The 19,654-nt window shown below is 40.4% G+C and overlaps 1 protein-coding gene across 2 annotated transcripts; it reads left to right on the top strand.

Annotated features, from left to right (window-relative positions):
- Positions 1-722: 722 nt before the first annotated feature.
- On the top strand, positions 723-19,195 carry PRMT9 (protein arginine methyltransferase 9). 2 transcript variants are annotated; one of them, XM_069855326.1, is made up of 14 exons: positions 723-753; positions 1,345-1,396; positions 1,944-2,156; positions 2,684-2,832; positions 4,089-4,325; positions 4,842-5,009; positions 6,917-7,019; positions 7,810-7,916; positions 8,821-9,013; positions 12,485-12,668; positions 14,854-15,565; positions 16,924-17,077; positions 17,480-17,602; positions 17,800-19,195. In XM_069855326.1, the coding sequence occupies exons 3-14, from the start codon at positions 1,971-1,973 to the stop codon at positions 18,013-18,015; spliced, it is 2,532 nt and encodes an 843-aa protein (XP_069711427.1). In that variant the 5' UTR covers positions 723-753; positions 1,345-1,396; positions 1,944-1,970; the 3' UTR covers positions 18,016-19,195. The 2 variants fall into 2 exon arrangements, with proteins under 2 accessions (XP_069711427.1, XP_069711425.1); XM_069855324.1 differs by lacking the exon at positions 723-753 and having other exon boundaries at positions 1,304-1,396.
- Positions 19,196-19,654: the final 459 nt, after the last annotated feature.

Genomic DNA, 19,654 nt, shown 5'->3' with positions numbered 1-19,654 from the left:
ACATAAGGAGGAATTTCTTCATGATGAGGGCGGTGAGGCACTGTCACAGGTTGCCCAGGGGAGCTGTGGCTGCCCCATCCCTGGAGGTGTTCAAGGCCAGGTTGGGGCTTTGGCCAGCTTGGTCTGGTGGGAGGTGTCCCTGCCGACAGCAGAGGGGGTTAGAACTAGATGATCTTTAAGTTCCCTTCCCACCCAAACCATTCTATGAGTCTATGATCCCTGTGGAGCCTTCCCAACTCAGTTCTGTGACTCCACAATCCCATGACAGTGGGTTGTCCATTAGGCCACGCCCCATACTCGACCCCCGCCCCGTCAGGCCCCGCCCCCTTTATGGGCCCCTCTATAGGCCCCGCCCCGCCAGGCTCCGCCCCGCCAGGCTCCACCACCCCCTCGGCTCCGCCCCTGATCAGGCCCCGCCCCCTCGGCGCCACCGTCCCATGCAGGCTCCGCCCCATCCAGACCCCGCCCAATCAGGCTCCCGCCCCCACAGACCCCGCCCCCATTAGGCTCCGGCGCCCGCCCTATCCATGCTTCGCCCCCTCGCCCCCCGCCCTGCGAGGCTGCGCATGCGCGGTGCCTTCCGCCCCGCACCAAGATGGCGGCTGCTGGGCCTTTCCTCAGGCCCCGCCCCCACACTGCCTCCGCCCCTCTTGCTGCGCAGCGCATGCGCGGTGCCTTCCGCCCGGCACCAAGATGGCAGCGGCCAGGCGTGCCCGAGCATCCTCTCCTGGAGTCCCGTTCCGCGCCCGGCAGGTGACGGCCCCAGGAGCGCCCGGCCGCACGGGAGCCTCCTCACCCTATCCCGCTATTCTGCCGGTTCAGGGGCTCGTCCCGCGCGTGAAACGGTGTCCGGCGGCAGCGCGGCCTGCGAGGCTTTCCGGCAGAGGAGCCGGGACCCTCGTGTCTGTCTGGTCCCCTCGTTCCCTTCTGCCCCGTCGTCCCCCTCATCGCCCTGGTCGCGTCCCTACTCCTCTTGTCCTCCCTTCTCCCCTCGTACCGCCCTCGTTCCCTTTCTTTCGCCCCCCTTCGACTCCCCCATTACCTCGTCCTCGCCTTTTTTCCCTCCTCTTGCACCCCTGGTCGTCTCCCCCTTCTCGTTCTCCTCCCTACTGTGTCCCCCACCTCGTCTCCCCCGCCTTTTGCCCCCTTGTCCCGCGTGGCAATGGGGTTCACGGAGCTCTCACTGGTTTCTGGTGCCCCTGTGTGAGTTCCTGGTGCTTAGATGAGGCATGGCTAGTGACTGTTCGGGTTTATTTTTTAAGAAAGAAAGCACAAATAAAAGTCTAGTTGTGATGTTGCTGTATTTCTTGCAGTCCCTGTCCGTGTAACGTCGGTTTTCTTCAGCTTTAGGATACATCTGAAAATTGCAAAGGCGCTATTAGGCTCCCTTATATAGGTAAGCATTAAAGCGGTAACTAAGGCAGTTACAAGAAAAAAAAGTATGTTTTGATAACTCTTATATTTTCTTTAAGAGGAAAAATAGTCATCTTGCCTTGTCTAAGGTAAACTCTGTGAGCTCGTTAGCTCTTTTCCTGGGAGACTTTGCTTTCTGAAGATACTGCTGTTGAAGTGGAAAAGCTTCAACCTGCAGATTTTCTGGTTGATTATGAAACTTAAAAGTGCATGAGCTTACAGTGCACAAGGCTCTTTGGTCAGAGACATGATAGAATATGTATTGCAAAAATGAACTTTAAAAAGCAAAGTATAAACTGTTTCCTGGACCTAGTCTAGTATAAACATAAATCCCACTTAACTTTTGAATGGTAAACTCTCATTTTAAAGCCAATAGAATTATAGGTGCTATAAAGATAAGTGTATTTTTTAATACATAGGTTTTGGGGGGAGTGAGGATACCTTAAGTAGTCCTAGTAAAAATTAACATGTAGTTTGTCAGCTTTGCATGCAGCCTTTTTGGCCCATTGTGCAACTTTCTGTTGTTTTAGGAAAAGCAAGTATTGACATCCTTCAGAATGCCCAACTCCAGCTCTAAATTTCATTGTAACCACAGAGGTGGTCGAGAAGCCAGCAGGCGGGAGCTGGTTTCAAGGTCTTTGCAGAGTGCTCAGCATTGCCTGGAGGACCAGGATTTTGGAACTGCATATGCTCACTATCTTCTGGTACTAAATCTAGCTCCTGAGTTAAAAACTAGTGTCAAAGTAAGCGTTCTTTGAATTACTTGAAACAATTTTACTTACTGTATTGCTCTTCAGGCTTTGTGACATAGTTTGTGTTTGTTTGTAATTTTTGTAAGTAACTGATTTTCCTATTCGGTCTTCAAAATAAGAGGAGGAAACAGTAATAGTGGAGACAGCCAATTCCTTGTTTAATAAGCTGTATGTGTCTATAGGAAGAGAATTGATAAACTTTCTTATAGTCTGCGTGTCAAATAAGCTTAATGAAAATAAGGCCTCGTTAGTATTGATTTGTAGTACAGCAGGCATTAATATACACGCAGGCTCTCTGCGCTGCTGGGTGATGATGTTCTATGTGCGTATCTGATAGCTTAGCTCGGCTTCTTCAAGAGAGCTATATAATTTGGGATGATAGCAAACGATTGTATGCTGCCGCTTAATGAAATCTGTGTGTTGAGGTGTGTATCAGAATACCTCTAGAAATTTTCAGGGCTCAGTTCCCTATTTCTGTTAACTGCCAGCAACTCTGCGATCTATGTTTTACTTTCTAGGAAACATTTCAGTTTACTCTCTTTAAATGGGCAGAAGAGCTAGATTCTCTGGCACGGATACAAGATCTGTTCAACTGTTACGAACAAGCACTTGAACTGTATCCAAATGATGAAGTGATATGTAATAGCATGGGAGAACATCTTTTCAGGTTTGTATATATATTCAGGTTTTTTTAAAGTTCACATTTAGTATTGTATGTTAATAAACAATACCCAGTTCAGCAAAGCGTGTAATATGTGCTTAGAAGAGATAAATGCAAGGATGTGCTTAATGCAGTGTAGCATGTACTGTTGAACTTCAGATCTGTTTGTCAGCTTAAAATAGTGACCAATGCTAAAGTAAATGTCAGTAGTCACAGCAGAAGTTAAAAAGAAAGGAAAAGCGCTTTTGCTGAAATAAAGATTTAAAAGTAAAAGTGCTGCCATCACTTATTTTTTTGAGTTTATTAAGGAATTACTTAAAACAGAAAAGAGACCAAAGTTGTTCAGTTGCTATGTTTAACTGTAGTTATGGTTAACCTACAATTGTTTAAGTAGTTTTTTTCCTGTTAGATCTCAGAAAAATACTGCCTTTTAATTCTGATCCTTCTCGAGGTCACGTATAACAGACTGCTGAAGTGAAGAAGTTGATTGTGTATGCTGTACCGTGTAAATCATTTCAACTTAGGCTTTTATTAATGTAAAGTCTTCTTTTCCTGCTTTCTCCAGTGCTAAATACGGTGCTTTGCTGTTGCTCACGGTTCTGAGGTCTTCTGAGTCTCAGATTTTAAGATTGAAATCACAGGTCCTAGATCTGGAGAGTTTTTATTAGGTTTGCTTTTTGCTATTATTTTATTTGTCTTAGGGAACAACTCTCCCAGCATTGTATTAAAATACAAGTTTATTGCATTTCATAGATGTTGGTGTTTTTTTTTTTAAACAGTGTATGATTTAGGAATATGCTACAGGTATCGAAAACTTTCTTAAAGTTCGTGATTTAATTTCACTTAATGCAAGCATTGACAGTTCAAAACTTCTTTGGCTTACAGTCTGTTCAAGAACTGGTTTGGGGTTTGAAGCATTCTCTTGAGTTGAAAACCTGTGAGACTCAATTACAAAGTTGCTCCTGTTGTATTGTTGCAGCAAGTTCTAGTAAAACGTGTTTGTTAAAGGGTATAGGAGTAGGTGAAGATTGGTGCATGTTATGGTGTTTTTTTGATTACCTTTGCATTTTGAAGTGATTTGATGTAGATCTGTAAGTAATTTTTCCTTGGCATAGGTCACAGCAACATTTCTAAAGATAATCTTTCTAACTAATGCAAAGTATTTTCATTGTCTTAACCGATAATAGATCTCCTTACAGATCTACAGATATTTACAGATACTTGACAGCTGAATGCATGCTTTCTGTTTGTTATTTTATTAGAATGGGATTTAGAGATGAAGCAGCTGGATATTTCCATAAAGCAGTGAAGCTTAACCCAGACTTTGCTGATGCAAAGGAGAATTTTTACCGTGTTGCAAACTGGCTTGTGGAACGCTGGCACTTCATCATGCTCAATGATGCCAAGAGGAATCTTACTTACCTAAAAGCAATTGAGAACGCAGTCCGCTCAGGGTGCCAGTCTGTCCTTGACATTGGAACAGGAACAGGAATCTTGAGGTGTGTCATAAGTGCATATTTAACATGAACTAGTAGAAATGTATCTGTCTAACAAAACTTGTCAGCCAGTAAAAAAAAATAGCTCTAATGTCTTTGCTGAGACAAAACTTAAAGAAAGCAAATCTTTCACAAGTCCATGAGTCTTTGAGGTTAGTGTCTATTAGTATTTTTTGGAATCGATTTTTTTATTTTACGGAAATGGTTTTTGTGTAGAAAGTTATGTAATGTGTATAAAGAGTGGATTTAGCATAGCTGGGGAGTATCCCTTTGCTACCCGTATAGTTCTTTGGGTTGGTGGATTTTTTTGTGATGGCATATCATGAGGATGATAATTTGTGTGATGTCAGTGTTCACATGAGATAATCACTTAACAATGATTTTTGAACTTGAACTGTTTTCTCTGAAGTGTGAAGCAGATGCAGAGATAGAATTTAGAAAAAAAACCTCAGTAGGTGCTTATGTTTTACCTAAAATTATTTAATCTGGATGTTAAAAGCCCTGATTCTTGTTTTTCAGTATGTTTGCAAAAAAGGCAGGAGCATCTTCTGTCTATGCCTGTGAATTATCAAAAACCATGTATGAACTTGCACGTGATGTGGTGGCAGCAAATAAAATGGACAGGGAGATCAGTCTTCTGCATTTGAAATCACTTGATATAGAAATTCCAAAGCATATACCTGAAAGGTAGGTTATTGTGCTCTGTTGCGATAAAATTTTTAATTTGCTGTTAATTTTAAGAAAGTAGAAAATACCCTGTGAAGTAAGCAGGAAATAACTTTGGCGATGATATTAACCATAACGTGAGATGGTTCTCTGTATATTTTATGTTTTTATGGAGAAATGTTATCAGAAGCGATAAAATGTTTTTAAATGGTACTAATTTGTATGGTTAGTAGGTCAACAATTTCATAAACTAAGGCATTCAATTTTTTGGTAGTGATAGCTTCGAGGAATGGGTAAGTTATATTGCAGCAAAAAGAAAAGAGGAATTACTTTTATGATGTAGCAATCTAATTGTAACACACTTTTATACTTAATAAGTCGTTGCTTACTTCTGCAGCCCCTGCATAGCATGGAGGTATGCAAGAGGGCCTGCAAAGAAAGACTGTTTCTGGGATAATACTACACCCCTGCAACTTCTCTCAGCTTCTATGTTTGTCAGGGGAGTCAGAAATTGAAGTCTGTCTGCTTCTTCTGATCAGTGAGGGAGGGGAAAACTTCCTCTCCCCTTTGTCCCCTAGGAGAGTGCTGCTGTGTTTGAAGGCAAGAGGGTGCTATGTGATGTGGGTGCATTCCAGCATCTGGAAGGCTGATGGTGGCTGGGCTGGCTCAAGCTGTGAAAGTCAGCACCTTGCCACGGTGGGGATCCATAGGGCTTTCAGTGTTGCTCTGGGCATTGGATTAAAATTAAGTTGAAGAGTATTGCAATTTGTCCAATGAGAACAGGTTTCTGGTTTTGTGTTGAGCTTTTTGTTTGTACATATATATCTGTCCACCTGTCTGTGTAGGAGAGATCCATATGCTTTGGAAAATCGAGTAGCTTGTTTTCCCCAATATTAATTGTTGTTTTCTAAAGCATAATAAGAGGTGCTGGGACAAATCAGCAGCTTGGAACTGCTCTTGACAAATTAGAATTTGATCAGAACTACAGCGTTCAATATACGTGATCTAGGCTTTTTGTGCTACCCTGCTTCTCCTTGCTCACTATTCCATTCAGCAGAAGTTCTGGAGGAGCTGTAAATTTTGAGCGGGTAGAAATTGGAGGGATTTTTATTTGTTCTGGTATATGCAAAGGACTGGCTTATCACTTCACTATGGATACAGATTAAACGTGGGAAGGAAATAATCTTTTTCTGTTTTAATTACTAACATTTAATAAAGTGTCTGGTGATGATACAGGCTTGTAATCTGAAATGGTGAAGCTCCCATGCTAGTGTGCTAGTCAAGCCTTGTCTAAGGGTGTCGATTGATCTACAGTAACTGATCATATCTGTTTTTCTAGCATATATGATGAGTTACTGGATGTCACCTCTCAGGAGTAAATTGTTCTGAAAATGTCTTACAGTGCCATATCTGTTTGTGTTCTGGTTTAAATCCAAAGGGTTTAGAATTTTAGGGTATGTTACTTTGCGTAGTAATTTTATTGGGCTTTGATTATTGGTTGGTTTTTTTGGGTTTCTTTATTCCTTTTTAAGGACATTCAGGGATGCATGCTTTTGCACAAGATTTAGACAAAATACATATTCTGCAGTCTCATTGGCTGTGTGCCCAGGCTAAAACATCTTCCTGTTTTGGCTGGAGTCTTCCCACACAATTTATTTATGAACACTGAACAAGAAGCTTTATGGTAAACTGTTGCTTAATATTTATTCTCTTTTATCTGCATCTTGAATAACTTCTAAATAGAATTCAAAATATGTTATTGTTGGAAGAATTAAATTGCCCATCTGTAGTGAAATTTCAGAACACTAAAAATTTTTGCTCCAAGTTCAGAATGGTGTGCTGTGATTTTTTTTTTTCTTTAGAAGAATGATTGTTAACAAGAATGTGTGTTATACATTATATTTCATTGTGTCCTTTTTCTTATCTAGAGTTTCCTTGGTTGTCACAGAAACAGTTGATGCTGGTTTATTTGGAGAAGGAATTGTAGAAAGCTTGATCCATGCTTGGGAACATCTACTTTTACAGCCAAAGGTAGGTGATGTGGATACATATATCTATAAATGAGGTTTCTGATTTGTTTCTTATATAGTTCTGCATGTATGTGTGCATGTGCATTCACGCACATAAGTGAATGAGGAATAACTGTCTTGTAAATATTTTATGCCTAGGGAGCGATCAGTTACAATTGGCTAAATATGCTGTATGCTTGTGCTCTTAATTTGTTTTTGCTAACTTTAAACTTTTTTTGAAGACTGAACAATTCCACTGGGTCTCTTGGATTTTACTTCACGTATTTTGCAATTTACCTAGTGTACGTTAAGCAAAGTAGTATGACAAGGAGTCTTGCATGGGTCTCCAAGTCTTATGAAATATAAAGACTTCTTTTATTTTGATGTTGCCTTTATTCCAGGAAATTTTTAAAAAATTCTTATCTGGCTGAAAGCTTTTTCTATTGTATTGAACTGAAACTGATGACCCCTAGTGTTAAGTATAGGAATGATGCATGAAGGACAGGCCCTCAGTGGTTTCAATGTATTCTAACAAAATACAAACTAAAAAACACTTTTAAAAGTACACAGAGGAAGTACTAGACTGAAAAATAAAGCTGAAGTATTCAGCTTTATTTAAGAAACGCAGTATTTAAGAAACTTCTTTAATGGTCAGTTGGAATTACAAAGACCAGAAACTTTACTGTTCTCTAAGAATTTGCTGATGTCTCAAATGTAATCTTGAATGGCTCATTAATATGTAACCTAGGCTTTGCAGCAGTGGTAGAAATAGGTCGCTGTCTCATTGCATGTTGTTATTCATATTTTTAAAGCCTAGAAATCAAGATATCAGTGCTGGAAGTTATGGCAGGGTTATTCCTGCAAGTGCAACAATATTTGGGATGGCAGTGGAATGCAAAGAGATACGTAGACATCACAGGTATGTTTAGACTCTAGCACGGTTTAGGCCCGTATTTGTGGTTTGAGAAGAGTGACTGGTGGGCCTAACTGAGGGTTTTTCATTTACTATTCTCTTTATTTTTTGAATGGCTGATAACCTGTTTCACTAAACAGGTTTCTGCACTCACCCTTGCTTCCCCTTTTCCAGGCTTTTCCTCACACCCTCCATTCTACTTTTGTGGTTCAAACTTTATTGATCACTTCATCAGAAACTCTGGATTTTCATTTATGCTGAAATCCATGCCTTTAATTCATACTGAGGAAATTTAATTCCTTAATAGCAAAATTACTTCTCAGTATCTGTATTGGAAATTCTTGGATTAACACTTAGCCTTTATCCTCATTTTACCTTCTTTATAATCTGCTCCTTAACTCATTGCTTGATATAACCCTTTCAGAAGATGAGGGACAGGATTTTGTAAAGCCCAGCTGTTAAGGAACCCACCTAGCATTATCTTTCTGAATATGTGCCTTGCCAAATTCTGATGTAGCACACAGCACAGTTTCTCTGCTGAGGCCAGTTCTGACTGTGTATCGGTTTTCATATTCATCTTTATTCTCATTTTGTAGAACAGTATCACTGTATGGAGGCAGCAGCACTTTATTCTTATTATATTCTTCCTAATTCTTTGTCGAGACTCAAGGAATTGTATTTAAGTGGCAAAATCTGTGGCCTTGGACAGAGGACATATTGGGCTTTTTTTTTCAGTTTCTAGTGATACCATTCAGTTCTGATTCTTGGAAGTAATTATGTTTTCTGTGCTTTAGAGCTGCTCTGCACATAACAAAAAACCCACAGGATTTTTTTTATTCTTACCCTCTAAATACTTAGTGAGCCTTTGCGTTCTTTGTTTCATTTCTTCCCTTTTCCCCTCTACTTCCAGAGTGGGAACACAAGAAATTGCTGGTGTGCACTTGCCAAATTCAGTGCAGTTCTTCAGTCCAACATACGCTTCTGCTGGTTCTGAGGAAACCGTCGAACCTTACACCACTGAGAAGCTCAGTCGTATTCCTGGAGGTTATGTACCTCTGACAGAACCATGTCAAGTAATGACAGTAGATTTCAACAATCTGCAGGTAATGGGGATTTTTTATGTCCTTTGTAAGTAATCTGTTTATGAATAATGAAAGCCCCATAATCTTATTCGCTTTCCAGGTTCAATTTCAGAACAGTTCACAAATGCAAATTTGGCAGGGCTGCACTGAAGTAGTCTGCTGGTTTTGATACTTCTCTGGTTGTGTGGTGAAGTGATTCATCAGGTGATGTCTCTGAGTTTTTGAAGCTTTTTTATTTGTGGAGCTTTTTTATTTGTTGAACATAGTTGAGAGAATTAAAGTGGCTCACCGTGGGATCAAACAACTGCCAGGCTCAGTGGAGGGAGGAGAAGAAGGAATGCAATAATCCTTTTTTAAATTATATATGCGCTTGTGGAACTGAGTTAGTTTACTCCTCTAAAGTTAAAGTCTTCAACAGACTCTTGAAGATAAAAGAGCAAGGATTTATTTTACCTCTGGCATAAAAATGTCTGTAAATGTTGATGGGTAAGTGTGCAAGAGGAGATTAAGAAATTATGATATTCGACTAGTTCTATTCCACTTTTCAGTTCTTGATATTTTATGGTATTTTTGTAATGTGACATTCTAAAATATTGTAGTATTATGTTGTGTGTTTTGCACAAAATGCATTTGTATGCATATACTAAATAGGCCTGAACTGTAAGGCCAGGACCTCATCCACTTGAAGCTGAGCATGCTGAAAAGGTGATGCATCTGACCTCTGGTGTGTTTCTTGCTCACTGACTTGTGGTCAGGAGTTAGCAGTGAGTCAGAGCTTACAACAGAGTCTGGTATAAAAATGAAATTACTCCTGGCTACAGCTTGGCCAGTGTCTTAATCAATAGCTTTTCCTACTTGGCTTCTCTGACATCCTGAGGTTAAATATGGAATAAGACCGTGCTCTTCAGTATCCTACTGGGAGTGATCTCTCTGTGACCTTACCTTGCTTTTGCTGCTAGCGTCAATTAAAAACTATTACTCTTCTCCAAGATGCCAACTCTTACACATCTGTCTGCTGGCAGACACGTAAAGATCATTTTAAGGAGTAAAGAACCATGTTACTCTTTAAACAGCATTTCAAAACTCCTCGTTTGTAGTTTCAGTTAGACTAATGGAGTGTTCCTGTCATGAAATGGTGAGATACCAATAAGTAAAAGGAAGAAAGCTAAATAATTTATTTGGAATCGCTAGATGCTGTTCGCTGTTACTTTGTCACTGGGCAAATATGACAGTTCCAAACACTGACAGGTTCTTTCAACCCGGGTGGGTCATTTGGGATTTCTTTTGTTGTTGATACACTTCAATGTTCAGTCAGTGCAGCTAAAAAAAAAATTGTCTGTGTTCCTGTTGTACTAAAAACCCTGCTATGCTTATACACAGCAGCAGAATTACCTACTAGAGGTTGAAATTCAGATATGAAAGCATTTAGCAGTGTTAAGATAATTTTAAAGACCCGTTTTCTAAACCTGTATTTCAAAGAGTAAGAGGTGTGAGTTTTATTCTGCTTGTACTAATTATCTAGACCTAAGATGACAACTGAGAAAAAGACTTAAAATATAGTACAACAGCATCTCTCAAACTGAGCTGTCGGAGGCTTTAGAGACATCAGTACAGAGCAGAGTAGTAGTCATAATAAGTCAAGATTTTTCTAAAAACCGACTGAGTTATGTTGATTACTTCTACTGCTATGGTTATTATTAGTACTAGCAGCAGCAGCTTGGTTCCTCCCAGGCAGGGGAAGGAGATGTGGCGATAATTACAGGCTGCAGACACTTGGACCTAGCCAGGTACTACCTGTGCGCATGTTTGCTGGCAGCAGGTCAGTGCCACTGAGAGTGGAAGTGAGTGTTTACCTCAGCACCCAGTAATTAAAGCTCAGTCTCACTTCCAAGCCCTAAAGGAACCGAGCTCTTGCCAACAATTACAGATACTGGCTCTGATTTTCATGAGCAGTTACTGTGTGGAATATTTGAGAAATTCTGGATCAAGTCATAGGAGACTTGATAATTGTAGTCTTTCTGTAGTTTTTTCTTCTGTTTGCAATCTCACTTTTTTTATGCGAGTTATCATTTACTCATTCAGAAGATATATGTGACATAGCATCATTTTGTTTTTTACTGCCTATTCCTGCATCGCTACTTTTTCTTTACTGTCTCTTTAATCACTCTAGTAGGTGAATCACCATCCTGATATGCTAGAGTTGTTTGTGTCTGTAATTGTCATAAATAATAGAAAAAGGTTTATGCAGCTGACAAATGTGAGGGATAAATATGGGATAAGCAGCATGGTAGAGAAATGGAGAAAGCGAAAATAACTGCCTTCAAGTGAATTTTAAGTGTTGTGTGCTGCAAGACAGGGATATAACACTACAACCACTGAAACTAGTGGGTGAGAACCTTGGGCCTGCTGCTTTTGAGGGATTATCAGGAAGAATGTTTTTAGTATCAAATACAGTTCTGAACAGCTGTATCTTCCCAGAAACTGAGAAACAGATGCATCCTTGTGCTTTTGCTGCCTTGCTTCACAGGGCTTACTGCCAACAAAGCTTTAACTTACTACTCTTTCTTTCCTCCAGTTGAGGATGTATGGAAAAAGTGGCTAGCTCTGTGTATTTGAAGATTGAAACTTAGAGAGGACGAATGTAGACATGAGCAGATCAGGAAGCTGATAAATGTTTAGGTGAGGCTGTTACCAAGAGAAGGCTTGTGACTAAGAATCTTTGGTCCCTTGTGATAGACCTCCTGCTAACTAGTTTATGCTGGAAGTATCTACATTAGAGTTGGGCCTTTTATGGTTATGAACGTTGGTAGCAGAAGGCAATTACTGAGGAAAATGAATTGTATGTGGAAGAAGACTCAGTTCCTGTTAAGTAATCAAAACGTTTTAGCGGTACTGTAGAATTTATAACCTTCTTGCTTTAGGGGAGATCTTAGTTCTTCCCAGCAGTGGAATTGCACATGCCTGAACTTTTACACAAAGGCAATAGCCCAGGTAGCAGAGAAAATATGCCTAAAGATGTTTGACTTAGTGTTTTGATAATGATTTTGCCAAACCTCTGTTTGAGCAAATTCAGTGCTTACATACAGTATTTATGGAACAGATTGAGCACAGGTTTTAAGTGAAGCGTGTGCCTAAATATTGGCTTGAATCCAGCCCAGGAGACTGGCTCTGGTTTTATTACTTCTCCTAAAGCAAGCCTTGCTGGCTTACTGCCTTTCTTACAGTTTCCGGTGTTTTTACATACGTATGTTCTTAGAAGTAGGTGTGTTTACTTTAATGGCTTATGGGCACGTGTTGGTAATGTGCATAACTGCACTACATAGGGGAATTGAGTTCCTATACCACTGAGTACTAATGATAATTGGTGTTGTAGTGACTTGTTAACTTCAGGTTTCAGATTGTGCAGAAATATGAGTGACTTATTGAGTGTAATAAAAAACATCTTTTATTGAAAGACACTCTTTCACACTTCTCTTTTTCTACTTTGGTCAGGAGCTGAAAAGCCTTGCAGATAGAAAGTCCTGGAAACTCAGCCTGCCAGTCACTGAAGGAGGAATACTAGATGCTATTGTGGTGTGGTTTATACTACAGCTTGATGATGAGTATGCTCTGTCGACAAGTCCCAGTGAGGAAACTTGCTGGGAACAGGCAGTCTATCCTGTGCAGGGGCTCCTTGGTATGTCCTCTGGATTTTCTTACTGTTTTGCATTAACTTGGTTTCATTTAGGTTATCTGGGAGATTAGGAAGTGGCCGTGAATAGGTTTAGCAGTTCAACAGAAAGAAGCGGTGAGGTGCTTCCTGGACAGTGCACAGTCCCTGCATCAGGTTTTGTTCATGGTTCTCTGCGTAAGATCTGGGAGAAAGCTTTTCATCAAGTTGTTTTTTTTTCTATACTGAATTAAAAGCATCATGGATCAATTCTAAAAACTGAAGCCACTGACTGGCTCTACTTAGTCAAGTTGTGACTAGTGAAAGAGGGGGAGGAATTGCTAGGTGCTACTGTCACAAAACCAGAATTAAACATTCCCACCTACTCCTCACCTCCATTTTGTACTCTACTTGAATACTTTTCTACACACAGTGGCAGTGTTGTTTCCAGCAGCCTCTACTCTCAATTCACCCCTTTTCTCTTCTCCTGTGTCATAGAATCATAGAATATCGCCAGTTGGAAGGAACCCATAAGGATCACTGAGTCCAGCTCCCTGCTCCTTGCAGGACTACCTAAAACTAAACCACGTGACTGAAGAGTGTTGTCCAGATGTTCCTTGAACTCTGACAGCCTTAGTGCTTTGATCACTTACCTGGGGAGCCTGGTCCAGTGACCAGCCACCCTCTCAGTGAAGAACCTTTTCCTAGAAATGTCCAGTCTGAACTTCCCCTGACACAGCTTCATTCCATTTCTTTGTGTCCTATCACTGGTCGTCAGAGAGAGAGAAGATCGGCACCTCCTCCTCCACTGCCTCTGTTGAGGAAGCTGTACACTGCTCAAGGTCACTCCTCAGCCTTCTCTGAGCTGAACAAGCCAAGTGACCTCAGCCACCTCTCTTAAGTCTTGCCCTCTTTCATAGTCTGGGTCACCCTCCTCTGGACACACTCTAATATTTTGTTCTTACATCAAGATGCCCAAACCTGCACACAGTACTCAAGGTGGGGCCGCACCAGTGCAGTGTGGAGTGGGACAATTGCCTCCCTCGACTGGCTAGCTATCCTGTGCTTGATGTGCCCTGGGACATGGTTGGTTCTTTTGCCTGACAGGGCACACTGTTGGCTCATATTCAATTTGCTATCAATGAAAACCCCCAGATATCTTTACACTGAGTTGCTTTCCAACCTCTTGGCCCCCGATTGATATGTATAACCAGGATGACCCCATCCCAGGCTGAGAATTGGGCAGTTGCTCTTGTTGAATCTCATACAGTTGGTAATTACCCAGCTTTCTAGTCTGGATAGTTATCTTTGTAAGGCCTTTCTTCCCTTAGGTTAGTCCACAGCCTCTCCTAATTTACTATCAATATGTGGTAGGGGCTGCTGTGCCATGGATTCATTCAGCTGAATCGCAGAATGACAGAATGGTTGAGGTTGGAAGGGACCTCCGGTGGTCATCCAGTCCAACCTCCCCTGTTAATGCATGTTCACCTGCAGCACAGGAAGGTGTCCAGATGGGGTTTGAATAGCTTCAGAGAAGGAAGGCTCCACAGCCTCTCTGGGCAGCCTGTTCTAGTGTTGTGTCACCCTCAGAGCACAGAGGAGGGAAGAAGAAACTCATTTAGCCTATGCTGCCATTTAAATAAATGTTCCTCAAATGATAGCATTTTTGTTTTGAAATCCTGGTGGGTTTACTTTATTAGAACATACACAGAGAGTATCCAAAGACCATCTTGAGCTGTACATCGTACGTGTTCCAATAAAACTTTCTTTGAATCAATTACCCTTTCTAAACTGTAGATATTATTTTCCATGTAACTACAAATTTATCTTTGTCTATGTAAGGTATTAAAATGTAAATATTTAGTATTTAGCATTTTAAAGGAAAAGTAATTTCTTTACCAGTATGTTTTTGTTCTGCTCTGCTGTTGACAGAACACTTAAAGTAATATCTGTTTCTCATAGAAAGGCTTATCTAGAGAATTAATGGAATTTGCCCAGTGTGGAACAGTTTAAGGCAGATGTTAACACACAATGGCAGATTCCAGCTTGTGGGCTACAGGCTGAAACAATTCTTTCCTACACATTTGTAACAACTCCTGAAGAAATGAGACAATGTGTTTGGTTTATTTTCTAATCACTGTATGGCTGCTTCACCTATGATTGCTGAAAAGTAACTGACATGACAAAACTTTCTTTGTGCTATTTTGCCAAGATTATTCTGTGAAGACTGGAGACACTGTGGTGATGGAAGTTTGCTGCCAAGACTGCTACTTGAAGATCCAGAAGATTTCTTGTGTGCCTTCAGAGTGTGGGATGGACTTCAGTGACAGAGATGACATGCTGACTTTACACAATGAGGCTGAATTATGTAATGCTCTGGCTGGTCTTCAGACGACCAGCAAACAGGATGGCAACGGTCAAGTATGTGTGTTGGAATCCACAGAAATAGCCCTGCTGAACAATGTACCGTACCATGAATGTTTTAAAGCTGCCATGGGCAAAGTGCTGTTGTCATTAAATCCAAGTAAGGACTTGCAGTCCATGGATGTTGACGGACATGGCAGTGGGGTGAACCTCCAAGAGAGTCAGAACAAGAGTGCTGTTGATGTGGCTCCTGATCCTCTGTATGTTTTAGATGTGTCTGAAGGCTTCTCCATCCTGCCAATTATAGCTGGCAAACTCGGACCAGTTAGAGCCTACAGTTCTATTGAGAAAGAACAGCATCAGGCAGTGCTTAATGTGATTTCAGAAGCTAACCATTTCCCTAAGGAGACATTAGAGTTTTGGCTCAGCCACTTAGAAGATGAAAGTGTGGTGCTACAGAGACCCAAATCAGACAAATTGTGGAGTATTATTATCTTGGATGTTATAGAGAAGTCAGGTTTGATCCAGCAGGAGGTGATGGAAAAGGCTGCGATATCGAGGTACAGTATAAATGGACAAAAATATTCATAGTAATCCATAGTTATCCGAAAACTTTGAGAAAATATTCCTTCTAACTGCAAAACTACCATCACATTAGCTCTGTAGAGCGTGAAAAGCTTATTTTCTGAACAGACTGAACCTCCCACAATTTTTGTTTTGTGACCATTGTATACATGTATCTTTAAGATTTCACTTTTGTAGGCTTCTTTATATTTTGTATGCAAGAAGATGAATGGAAGTCCTTATTGCTTGGTCTGTCAAAAGTTCCCAGGAGAGCCAACATCTCAGTAATAACTAAGGTAGCTTTTATTGCAAGGTTAGAAAAGCCTGAATTCAAACTGTTGTTGGAACAAACTGGTACTGCTAGAAGACAAACACATGGTGTTACAACAGCCAGGGAGGCACAAAAAAACTGGCTGGAGAGGTGGGAAGGAGTGCAGGGCAAGTGAAGTAAAATAATGGAAACAGATAACAAAAAAGTAGATGTGAAATAAGCTTAGCCCCTTTTGTGGTGCTAGAAAATCTTCTCGGCTCATCTTCATGCTTAGTGATGGCAAAATATTCCAGACAATTTATATTCATTACCTTTTCTAAGTTTGTAATGAATCTTAGGATGACTTGAAAGATTTTTTTCTGTAAAAACAAATGGGAAATTACTCTGACTTTTGTCATTTAGAATCAGAAGATTAGAGAATCACATGGTTGGAAAAGACCTTTGAGGTCATAGAGTCCAACCATGAAATTTGCGGACTCCAATTTGTTGCCATGAAAAAACAACCAATAGTGCACTTCTTAAACAATCTGTATTGGCTTGGAGGTGTTTCATATTACATTGAATGAAAACTTCTGTGGTGTTGCTGCTCTCAGCAGTGAGATGTTCTATAGCAAGAGACCAAGCAAGGCTCAGGTGGCTTTTTTCAGGAAAAAAATGCTGTCTCCTGTATTGCTGCCAGCTTTAGTTACACAGAATGACTTAAATTCCCACCAGATTTTGCTTCCCTGTAGGTATGCTCGCCCCTTAACTCATGTGCTCCCAACAGCACGTACTTCCTGACTTCCAGTTTTATTAAGCGTTTCTGCCAGACCTTCAGTATTAGATGCTGGTGCTATGAATAAATCCTGCTGTCTCCATCTTGAAATATCGCATTGGGAACATTACTCAGTTCCGTAGTTTTAGTATTATGTGAGAAGTTTTCATTTTTTTGTGTGATAAAGCTCTTAGGTCAAATGGGATTGAACTCAAATGTGTATGAGCACTTGACTTTAGACCAAGAACTGGTGTGCCTTTCTTAAACATGTTTCTTTTCACTCCTGTTAGATGATGTGCTTTAGAGGTGAAATCTTTCTTGTTTTACAGGTGTTTACTTCACAGCGGAGGGAAGATTTTCCCACAATTTGTGTTGGTATATGGGATGCTTGTAGAATCGGAGTCTCTGTTGCTGGAGAGTGCTGTTCAAGGAACAGAACCAACTCTTGGATTTAATATAGCTCCTTTTATCAACCAGTTCAAGGTATGAAGATGGTGGGTGTCTTCCAAGCACAGTCCGAAAGCCTGCAGCTGCCTAGCTGTTCAGTTTTGGTGTAAACTGCAAGGAAACTGAAGGGCTTAAACTTTTTCATGTTGTTGAAGCTATCAAGAGAGGTCATTAAAATGGTCAACAGTTGCTTTGGAACTGGTGTGGGTTAAGTTTTGTGCGAGTGATGAAAAATGTGTAGTGTTAATGTACAGAAGAGTGCTGTCACTATCTCTTTCATCACTTTGTATGCCAACTCACATTCCAAAAGGGATTTATAGGCATTTTGGCTCTCTTATAGGCATTGCAGCAATTGCTAGGTATTTTTCATTACGATTGTCTTTGAATTTTCACTTTTTAATGGCTATTGATGCTTGAAGTAACAGTATATACCTTTAGGTACCTGTTCGTGTGTATCTGGATCTCTCTACGTTACCGTGCCTGCCCTTGAGCAAGCCAGCTGAGCTTTTAAGGCTGGATCTCATGAACCCTCTCTTGAACAGCTCCAGCCGTGAAGTGAAGGTGAGTAGTGTACACATAAGGTTAGAAGTGTGCTTAACTGTGGTTCTGCAGAGCTGCTCATTAATTGCTCACCTCGGCTGAAAAATTTCAACACAGGATTTACTTGTCTGCATGCACCTCTGAAATGCATTGAAACTACTTTATTTTCTCATTTCTGCAAAAAGAGTGTAACTGATTAATACTCTGAATGTTTTTAGATACAAATTTGTAAGTCTGGCCAAGTCACTGCAGTTCCCTTCTGGTATCACATACATCTGGATGAAGACCATAGCTTGAATACATCTGATGAGTTCTCGCACTGGAAGCAAGCTGCAGTTGTTCTGGATGAACCCATCCAAGTTCAGGCTGGAGATGAACTTGTGCTTAATGTTCAGCACCATAAAAGCAATATTAGCATTACTGTTAAACGGTGAATAATGTTACGTGTAAACTTATTTGTGGTTAACTTCCTATGCATAACATTACTGATGTTAATTTATATTAAAGTCTACTGATCAAAAGAGGCTATTTTGCCCTTATAGTAGATACTTAGTTTCCATTGATGGACTAAAACTGGCACTGTAAAGGTATGGTACCAAGGAGTTAGGGGACGTGGTGTCTTCACTGCAGCAAAAACCTGATTGCTGTCTAGTGTAGTGACCACAGCAGTGGGACAGGCTTCTCTTGCTACCCTATCAGCTGTAGTAATAGTGCCTGTACCAGAAATAAACAGCCATGGCTGTTCAAGATAGAATGCTTGTTCCTCAAAATGTATTTGCACTTCTCCGTTGCCAATGCAATTGTAGGGAGACGTTAGTCTTGTAGCTGGGACTGCAATGCCATTCCAGCAGCGCATACGCAATTATAAACAATTATAAAGGTATATTGTTAAATAATTTGGCTTGTACTGTGGCTGTCAAAACAGAGGTAATGACTAATCAAACTTTCTGAAATTAAAGTGGATACTACCCCTTTATCCAAGGGGTACAATGTGTAACAAATTACGTGAACGAGGGTAGGACAGAGACTTTTAATATGACATTAAAAACAGCCTCTCTTAAAAAAACAAACCACCCAACCCCAAACAAAACCACCATCCATAAAATCAAAGTTACTGTCTGACAAATCAACCTCGTAGGGGCAGGATATTTTCACCCAAGTGTAGTTTTATAAAGAAATGTTCAGGCTGAAAGACCATTAAATAATAGTGGTTAGGCACATTTATTGAGCTTTTTAGCAATCACTAAGACCAAGACAGTAAGATGAGTTAAAGAAAAAATTAAGGACACATTCTACCCTTACTTGATGAGACTAAGTAAAGGTCTAAAAATGGCAGTTACTGAGTTCTCAAGCAGTCTTGTTAAATAAGGCCAGAGCAATCTTTAAGACTGATTAAAAGCTGGAAGATTAGGCATAAAACAATGGAGGAACAAATACGGTTAAGCTAAAGATGGACTATTTGCAAATGAACTTTTAATATAAACTAGATGGTCAGACTTGGAATATTGGTGTAGTTTTCAAAAGACAGTAGATGTCATTGAAGGATTTATCTTTTAGAAATTCAGCAGCAATTTTTAGTGGAAAGGTATGATTCTGCAAGCTACTGCAATGGAAGAGTAACTTTTCTCCTTCCCAAAAAAATTGCAGGAATGCTGTGCACATGGAATGAATTAACTGAGTAATAAGAAAATAACTTAATTTTCCAGAAACGTGGTGGAAGAAGCAACCACCACACTTAGTTAGTGGTTCCCTAGCAAAGTCCCCTCTCCATACCTCATTTAAATCTTACACCAAACAGGCATAACTTCAACTACCCTAGAGCGCAGTATCTGCATAGCTTCCAGGAGCTCTGATCCTTCAGATATTATTTCTATTAATGCCCCTGTTTACTCATATACATGCAGGAAATCAGATTACTTGTAAGTGCCCGCACTGGACACTGAAGTCCCCAGGTGTTGTGAGCTGTTAGCAGTTGTTTCCTTTTAGAACATGGCTATTACATAGATAAAAAGATACCTGGAATCAAGCATAAGTAGATTCTGATCCTTCATAAACTCAAACAAGAACCTTCTT

This window comes from Phaenicophaeus curvirostris, chromosome 4 (assembly GCF_032191515.1).
Source record: "Phaenicophaeus curvirostris isolate KB17595 chromosome 4, BPBGC_Pcur_1.0, whole genome shotgun sequence".
In the NCBI taxonomy this organism is placed as follows: domain Eukaryota; kingdom Metazoa; phylum Chordata; class Aves; order Cuculiformes; family Cuculidae; genus Phaenicophaeus; species Phaenicophaeus curvirostris.
Note: the sequence above shows the minus strand (reverse complement) of the source record. Positions and strands in the feature narration are given on the sequence as shown.